The following is a 9,784-nucleotide window of genomic DNA, read 5'->3' as shown; positions in this document are numbered from 1 at the left end:
TTTGAACGACATGATGGTAAGTGAATAATGACACAGTTTCTGTTTTCGGTGAACTATAACCAAATGCATATGCAGATCGATTTGTGTAGGGCATATTTTACATCATATTTACCAGGCTTTTTACTCTTCTGATCAAATTAAACATGACATCGTAAAAGGAGCTTAAGTTCTCAATCTGCTCTTGCATATCCAATTATTCTGGTTTAATACTGTTCCCACTGTACTTCGCTGCATTTATAAGTCCCTATGAAACGCTTTGCTGTTTTATATACCTCATAACGCAAAAAGGAAAGCTTGATATCAGAGACACCAAAGGAATGCACAGATGTATTATTTGAGCATCAATGCAAGCGTCGAAATAGTCCCCCCCCCCCCCCCCCATAAATCTATTGGTGGTGGACTCGGCGCTCCCATCCAATGCTCTGCTCACGAGGCTGCGGTTCTATTTGGGAAGTTGGCAGCTCGAGGCAGAGGGGCTTTAGTCTCGCGACTCTGGAATTATGAACAGAGCTGGTCCCACCGGCACCTTGTTTTGAACATTATTTCCGACATCTGACACCATGGAGTTCGGCACGCGCGTTTTCATCGCATTCCTCGTCTCCCAGGTAAGCGCGAGAGCTTTTACTCCGTTATGTCTATCGCGTGAACGTTTCGCTGCGAGTTTTAATTTACTGCTTGAAAATTGTTAGAATAATTATTGGGCGTCCTGAAAACTCATTAACATGCGTGAGTCGCGCTGCAAAATACTTCAAATTGAATTTCGGGAGAAATAGGAGCTGGGTAACGAGGCACGCGCGTGATTCTTTTAATTAATTGTATCACAACAGTCTCTAATGCATTAAATATAGAGTACACGCGCTACTTGTCTACTGTATAAATACTTGACTACAGAACTAACGTTAGTTAGATCCCGTTCAGACTCATATTGTTAAAATGAATGCATTCAGTCGATTTTAGTGTCTGCAAAATGCATACATGTAATGTGAATTAGTCACTGGGATCAGACATGAAGGGTCTCCGTGCACGAGCAAACTGTGTCTGATCGCATCTATATTCCGCTCAGCTGTGAAGTTGCGCGCTCCTTCATCACGAGGCTCACGGAGCGCGTCTCCATTCACTCAAGACGCACAAATAGGCTAAACCAAATAAACGATTCAGGAGTGAAGTCAGCACTCTTCTGTGCGTTTGAGACGACGACTTAAGAAAAGTAAAGATGTACCCAAGACCTGAACCGAGACTAATAATGTCTAGGAAAATAATCAATGTTTTTACTATAGTAAAAGTGCAGTGTGTGTTTTTTTTGGCGGACTGATCTTCATTTGTAGGCTATTATAATAATAGCTTGATAATAACTATGGCTACTATATTGAGACAGGGGTTATTTGTGGTTACTATGGTTTTACTACAAATACATGTATATATACTATGGTAACTGTAGTAAAACCATACTTAATTTTCAGAGTGGAAACGATTAATATGTGAACAATGTAAGCACCTGGCACTTAAATCTATTCATTCTCTATAGACAGCCGAAGCCAAATAATGTAGCCAAATATAATGTTAACTAACAAACGAATGATTTAGGAGTAAATAGTAAATGGACATCCTGTTATAACTCCATACATTTCAATTAGCGTGATTCAATTGCTTTATATTTCCTAAATCAAAGCCATTTATGTCTTGCAGCTCATTTTAAAGACCACCAGCTGTCTCTATCAGTCACCTGAGGCTGTTCATACTGCAGGACTATTAATATTGTCTTGTTATTTTTATGCACTGTTGTACATTACATAGTTGGAGACCAAATACAGTAGTCAATAGAGGAGGAGGGAGACCTCCCTTTGTTTTGCCCCCTTCTGCTTTTAAAATGTTGATCTCATTGCATCTGACTTTTGCATGCATGATCATGACAACAGGTGCGTCAGAGCTTAAGTTTCTTCGTAATTTTTCATAAAAAAATGCTACTATATGGCTTCATTGTGCTCAGATGTGTTTGAAAGTTGAAAATGACATGCTTTTAAGATAAATGTTGGTATTGACTGTCATGTTGTGTGTGTGTGTGTGTGTGTCTGTCTGCAGTGCAAGCTGATGAAAAATTTGTAATAATAAGCCATGATAACTTTAAAGTGCATGATTTTTTCACCACTTGATGATATTAATGTGTTTGTCTCTGCATATGTGCCCAGAGCATACGCTTGCATGCATTATTAATCATTTAATTCAACGACACTTGTACCGCTGTTTATCATTGCTGAAAGCTTCAGTCAGCAGCATTGTGTGCATGTTAAAAGATGCTTTACAGTTTGAAAGACCTGTTTTTAATTGTGTAATAATCATATCTCAAAACTTCTGATTCCTCGCTGGGCTTTTACATTGGAAACTACTGTATGAATCATCACAAAGCTTTGTACCTGCAGGGAGCCTGCAACTTCTTTTAACAATTCATTGTAAGGTATTGTCTAAGTATTTGGCTCCTTTGTAAAATAACCAGATTTTGTAGCTCTAAATAGATTATAGTTAGATTATATACAGTGCGCTCCATATGATCGTCTCTGCCTCGCATCCTACCTGGCCACTAGTGCAAACTCCCTATTTACCTCTCTGGCTCCGTGTGTGATCAAGTGAGAAGTATCTTATTTATAGCCGTGCAGGTAGAGCGCCAAGTTTCCCTTGCGTATCGGCGGCTGTGCGTTTCCCTCCCACCTGTCCCCACCCCATAAATCCCTGTTTCCAAAATGAAACGTTGAGTCGCTGCGATGATTCAGAATAGGCACGGCATACCCGTGAGGTGCAGGAATTTATCTTCTCTCTCTTTCTTTCTCCTCCAGTGCTTTTGTGTTTTATTTTATTTGGTTATCTATTTACCCGCTTTTTCAACACGGCTTTGCAAGATGTTAAGAAATGGAAAGGAAAACTATTTCTCTTACTATTTGTAAGTGAAGTATTTCTGTGAAAGGAACAAGCAGGCCAATATCTCAGGTTATAGATAGTGTGGCCACTTTAAGTTGCAAAGTTTTTTTCCCCCTTGTGACACATATATAGGCTTTAAATCTTGTATAGGTACTGTTGGCTATACTTAACACGTTTTTTTGAATGGGTTTCCCGCTCGCAGACCTTGCCGTGTGGCACGTATGCAGTACAGCTTGATGACATTGCTGCCACTTACAATTCACTTACGTGATTTATTAGATAGGCGCAGCTTTAGGCCGGTGTCATGTTTATTTATTGCAAGGGTAACAGGTGGCACAATCACACTTTCCCTCTTAGTTTAAAGGTAGCCATAGAGAAGTGACTGATTTCAGCGGTGTCCACTTAGTGGCTCTGGAGGGCTCATCACCAGCAACAATGTTGGGTATTTATAGCATCCTTACTTTATGAACAGCTAGGTGAAGTAGCAACCCTCATGCTTGGATTGTTTTTTTATTACAAAATGATTGCCAGACATTCAGTTCCTTCAGATGCCTCTATGACAGCAACGAAATTCGGTTGTCACTTTTCTTTTGGGTGTATCATCCACAGAATTGTATTTGTTTGCATTTTTAGTAGAACCAAACAGCTAGTTGTTGATGCAGAGATGGCGCGGTAGACAACAAGTCAATGTCCAAAAGAGCGTCTCTGAGGTGCTGTGCTAGAAAATTACAAAGACAGAAGCACTGTCTTTCTTCTATTCATTCATTGATGTTGTCTCTCTCCATCCTAGTTGCTCCCACCTGTGGTATAGAAGTAAGCCATACATTATTGTTCATAGAGAATATGATGTCCACCAGAACCTCTATTGACTTAATGCATCGCTGTTATTCTTTTTGTTGTGGTCGTTCACCGAAACAAAATGATGTTTTAGGATGCACCATATTGTCACTTGGTGTGATCTCTGTGACCTTGTAATAAAACTGATTTACGAGTCTTGTTTGAGCCATTTCTTGCTTTTCTCTTTGATGTGCGCATTAAAGAAAATCTTGTCTTACCAGAGCGAGGAACTCTTGATTAATGCACACGCTAGCTGTCGAGCTCAATACGGTAAACGAAGGTCTGGTAATGATGGAGATAATGAGAGCGGACGGTCATTAGCACAACAGTGGATCTGAATGGATCGCGGCTCTTGCCGACCCTCCTTTGTGCTCGCCACCCATCCTTTGCAAGGTCACCGACTTTGCAGTACGGGTTAGGTTTGATTTTGCGTAATTGCGCATCTCATTCCTGGAAGGAAGTTTGTGCTTGTTTGTGCGGTTCAGCTGGGGGATTACATGATGCTCACTGTGGTGGTTTGGCATTTGTGTGGCACATTGGAGATGGTCAGAGCCTGCTGACCCTTGGCATGCCTCTCAACTTCTGGAATTAGATCCGAACGTGGCGTAGAAACAGATTTATTGTGCTGTTTGATGTGTAGGAGTAAAACGCAAATTTGTGTGTTTGTACTTATGGGTAAAGTCAAAGTCTGGAAGCTTATGGTAATAGTAAAGATATCAAAGCAGAAAGATTTTCTCAGCTTTTTGGGCTTTAAACTGCAGGAAAACGAGATGTCAAGAATTTGTATCATCTGTTTGCCACTTTTTAGACTGTAAGTGCACTATTTGGACTGGGAATGCTTTGAAGATGCTCAAAAGCTGGATGTGAACAATTACTCATTTTTAAAAAATGAGTAGCCGGCGAGTTGTCAGAGCAATTATTAGTTGACTAATCAGTCTGATATATAAGTACAAAGTAGGGCTGCACGATTTGGGTAATTTTTCCCATTGCGGTTATTGATGCTAATATTGCGATGTGCGATTGCGATTATACTAAATGGTATCATAAGTCAATTTGATGGGTTTTAAGAAAAATCCACACACAGTTTAGCTAAAATGTGTATTTGTAAAACTAGAAATGTTTTCGTATTGCCACGTGATGTAGCAACTGCTTAGTGTCAGTAATCCTAAATCCAAAATACTGCCATACAACAGACATGGAGGGTTTTTTAGCTACCAGATCACTGTCAACCTCCTCTGCATCCATCTTCGCTCTGGTATAAGTGACGACGCACACCACACACGTGCATGCCACACGTGCATGCCACACGTGCACTGCCTTTTTTGTTCGTTTTTCTTTCTTTTTTTAAACAGCAAGGAAAATCATCAAACTGTTATCAGAAAGTTTGTGTTAACAAGTCCACACATTTATTTATTTAATATAATTGCAACATTTTGCTGTCATATAATCGCACAGGCTGACATCTCGATTGCGATGCGATTAATTGTGCAGCACTAGTACAAAGCTGGATGAACTTGTTAATTTGAGCAAATTTCTACATATTTGTCTTTTGTGGTGATGTGGTGGTTTACAGTAAATGGGCTGTGGAGGGTTAATGGAGTCCACAGTCAATCTGCATTTGTGTTGCTCATTGCCCCAACAGACACATCAAAGTCCCTGACAGGACCAAATGTGTGGTCTTGTGATGGAGACATAAGCTGGGTTTCCATCCAAACGTGAAGCGAATCTTTTCAAAATTTGCAAAAAAAAAGAAAAACAAAGAACTACGAATTAAATGCATTTCCATCAAGTCGTTTGAGCGAATGACGGTGGTATAGACCCCTTCAAGGTTTGTAAACATTGAATGACTATCGGGTGCGCGCGCAGCATGGGGTCAAACTGTTCATACCATTTAGGCTTTCTAGTTTAATCTAACAGCGCTGAAAAATGATGACTTCACCTGAAATGAAGTGAGCACTACAAACACAAGCCTCTTTGATCTTTGCATTGTCCCAGTCTGCACGTTTAATTGCTTGCTGCCACAGATGTTGTATTTTTTGTTTTTGAGATTTTGCAGGAATCCTGAAAAACTTAACGACAGACCTGGCGTGATTTTCAAAACCCACGACGCAAGTAGGCATTTTTGACGATACCAAATAATACGCAAGTCAATCTGCTGTAATGACTTTTCTGACCCCGACATGCGCAGTGGGAAACGCCAATATTCGCATTTACTTTTTTCGCATAAATTAAAAACCACCTCAAGCGAGCGTAAAAACTTTTTTGCGAATTAAGAAATTTTTTATCGAAATTTGGCATTTCCATCACTTTTTGATGCGATACTTCAAAATGCGCATAAAGTCATGATGATGGAAACATGGCTATAGAGAAGTTTTTTCTTCCTTTATTTCTTCCTTTTATTCTATACTTTCACTTACAGAGAGTGATGCTCCTAATTTTTTACTTATGGTCAATTATTATGCTTTAATATCTGATTTCAATCATTTATTACACGGCTCGTTGAAATGCGTGATTATAATTGACTAGTCGCGACATTTGCAGGTTTGTTATTTCCAGATAACAACCACTTAAAACTAATAACACATGGTAACCCGGGTGCTGCAAATCATTTCGACAGGTACAGTACACGAAATTTAAATATAAGTGTATTTTAATAACACAAATGACATTATATTTACAAATGATTATAGATTATATTTGTGACATTTAAACATCTTGTCTTATCTTAAAAACAAAAATAATTGGGTTTTCCTCATGTAAGGTGCGCATTCGTTAAAAATGAGCAAATCAAATATTTCAAATCAATATGTAATGTTCCTTACCTTACTTATGAGGTAAATAGCCATGTAATAAGCAGAATAATGTATAGGCAGCCAGTTGTTATCACGAAATAAGCCCCTTCAGTGTAAAACAAGACCCTTGGCTTTGCGTCAGGTCCGATAACAATTTCCTGGCTTGTTTCTGCGTTAACAACTGGCTGCCTGTACAATATACCTTACTTGAAGGTCACATTCTTTCTGAAACCCTAGTTGGTGTGTAATGTTGCTATAATAGCATAAATATTACCTGTTAAATGATAAAGCTCAAAGTTCACTGCCAGGTGATTTATTTTCTTTAACAGAATTCGCCTGTCAAAGCCTACAGCGAACGGCCGGTTTGGACTACAGCCCTCTACTTCCTGCTTTAATGACGTCAGTAGAACAGTTTTTTGACTAAACTCCGCCCACAGGTATACGTCAGTCGCCAGCTAAGCTAACAGCAAGCTATGCTGCTATCGAATCACAAAACACTAAACAAGCTACACAATCAGAACTCATTACGTATTTCTGAAGGAGGCTCTTCATAGAACAAGGGAGACATCAACCCGTCTTTAGGACAGTGAAAACAGCAGTATAAGCAAATTTTGTGAAAAATACCACGTTTTTTACACGTGAAACATAAACACACGTTATAATGTGCATTGTAAACACAATCAAATCTTCAAAAACACAGAAAGAACGGGACCTTTAAATAAATCTCTTTGCCTCTTAATGACACATAAAACAAACAAAACAAACTAATCAAATGGCTCTTCTGTGTGAGTGGATCAGTTTTTTTCTGTTCAAGCTGTGCAAAGTCAAAGTTGGCAGTCAAAGGTGCGGCTACCTGGGCATTAGCTGGAAGTGGATGAAGAGTATTGGGCTCTTGCAGTGTTGGTTTAGCAGAACGACATCTCACGCTGTCAGTCCTCTCATTTCACGAGATTCTGACGATCTCTCCGTCTTTTCCTCTTCCCCTGACTATTTTCTCTCTGTTTGCAGAGATCATCCCTCCGTCAGGCAGATAATTGTGAGGAGAGCCACAAAAGCCTGAATCTTCTAATCCACTTCTTAAACACGCTGTACGGCAGCATTGGCAGGCAAGGCCTGCAAAATCCCCGGCGCTTGCCTCATCCCTCCTCACTTTTTAAAACAGAAGCCTTACTGTATAAATGATTTGTTTATTTGCATATGGATGTTTAAGCATTTACCGCTGGATTATTTTACGTGCAATAATATCATGCTGTGATCACGGACAGCTCAGTATGTACCTGCGTGATGCAGTTATTAACTGTGTATGTGGTTTGTGTATGTATGGTGTTTGTGTGCCAGGGCGCTATGACTCCGAGAGGCAGAAACAATATGGAGATGGGTATCAGAGACATGCACACGTACACAGATTTCACTGTGAGGACAACAGAATGCCGCGGTAAACATGATAGGTGTTTATCTTTAGATGCTTATGCTGCACATTTCCTTATGTATTAAAAGAGGAACGGAGAATACTGATGACAGCGCAACAAAGAGAGCCTGTGTGTGTGTTGTCTTGAATGAGAGAGACGTTGTTGGGTATGATTGAAGGTAGATAAATGGAAGACAGTTCTTTTTTGCTGTGATTTGAGATAAGATGAGCTTAGTAAAGCTGGCCACTGATGTTCAAATCTCTCATAAATGTCATGTCAACCTCAAAATTAGACAGTTTGAAATATTTAAGGATTTTGAAATGCATTCACAGTACTGTACAGAGCTAACCAAAAGTCTCAATTTCCTCTCCGTTGAATCTCATTGCTGCATGGAAGAAGTAATTGAGATCGTAAGCGGATCTTATTTGTGAATTTTCTTTAATAAAGACATCACATCAACCTGTCTTTTTTTCCCACTCGTGTATTGATCCCTTCCCTATATTGCGCTCGTGCATTTCAAAGCTTAAGGTGGACTGTGACATCTCTCTGTTCTTCTCCAGTCCTGTTTTTCAGACAGGCAGATTGAAGAGACGTCAGCTTCCACAGTTTTCTCCCGTTCCCCACTCGGCTGTAGCCCCTCGCTCCCAGCTCGCTCTGTTTTCTTTAATTTGCAATGATTCACAGCAGATCGCCTCAGCTAAGTGCCACATCTGAGAGAGGGCAAATCAATCTCTGCCTTGCAATCTCAAACCCCCCCTCGAATTCACCCCCACTATCCACACCCGTATTACTCGCGTCCACCATCTAGATGGCGATATAGTGCCAGCAATTCTGAAAGGACTTCAGTGACACCAAACATTGGTTAACAAACAACAGGTGAACATCAGCACCACCGAACGAATTTGTGCGTTAGGGAATTTTTATTGAAATACTATGTGTTTAGAAGCACCCTTAAATATACACCCGTTTAGCTGCAGTAAGATAGGGATTCACTGTGCATGATGGATTTGTTTTTGAGTAAGTTGAAAAAGCGCTTTTTTAAGGCTTTGCTCTTGTTTTGAGGGCTAAAGTTCAACTGCCTGCTGTAAATACAATCAATGTCTCAATATCACATAGTTTCACTTGAGTGTGCAATGCATGGGTTTTAAGAAATTTTGAAAGTAGAGATGCACAGATATTAAAATTTTGTGATATCTGCAAAACCAATGCCAATCTGCTCTTGACGAGCTGGATGGCGCCTTGCATGGCTGACCGCCGTCGGTGTATGAATGTGAGGCAATATGTTAAGGGCTTGGATGGTCATTGGTCTATGAAAGCGCTATATAAATGCAGTCCATTTACCATTGACTTGCATTTAATACATTCTGAAGATTACATTTTCTGATAATGACCATTAATAGTGAACATTAAACTATGGGTTTATGAACATTTTTTATACACAGAGCTCAAATTCATTCATTTTCTGTTTTCTTTTGATTGACAGGATATATTGGCCATGACTATTGGCTGTTTGAGCCGATAGTAAGAAAAAATGCTTTTATCGTCCGATACCGTTTTTTTTTTTTTTTTTTTTTTTTTGCCGATATATTGGTGCATCTCAGGTTACAATGAAGAAAAAGGCATGTTATGGTTTGCTTACTGTTCATCAATTTGTGTTGTCAACAACCCGCACTTTAGATACCACAATGCAAGTTGATTTTCAAGCTGCAGTTAATAACTTTTTTGGTTAAAAATAATATATATATTTTTTTAAAAATATGAAGAGTTTGGTTCCTCATCTACTTTGTACTTCGTGAACAACAAACAAACAAAAACAAAATAATACTTTTGTTGGCA

At 39.4% G+C, this 9,784-nt stretch overlaps 1 protein-coding gene across 1 annotated transcript in view; it reads left to right on the top strand.

The window, feature by feature from the left end:
* The first annotated feature begins 419 nt into the window (after window positions 1-419).
* cdh13 (cadherin 13, H-cadherin (heart)) overlaps window positions 420-9,784 on the top strand; it is a 469,469-nt gene continuing 460,104 nt past the window's right edge. The window contains exon 1 of the mRNA XM_055174957.2: window positions 420-605. Within this exon, the coding sequence (XP_055030932.1) occupies window positions 561-605 (45 nt within the window). The 5' untranslated portion in view covers window positions 420-560. The remainder of the gene's footprint in view (window positions 606-9,784) is intronic.

Source organism: Misgurnus anguillicaudatus, chromosome 15 (genome assembly GCF_027580225.2).
Source record: "Misgurnus anguillicaudatus chromosome 15, ASM2758022v2, whole genome shotgun sequence".
Classification (NCBI taxonomy): Eukaryota; Metazoa; Chordata; class Actinopteri; order Cypriniformes; family Cobitidae; genus Misgurnus; species Misgurnus anguillicaudatus.
This window is presented reverse-complemented; position numbering and strand designations above follow the sequence as displayed.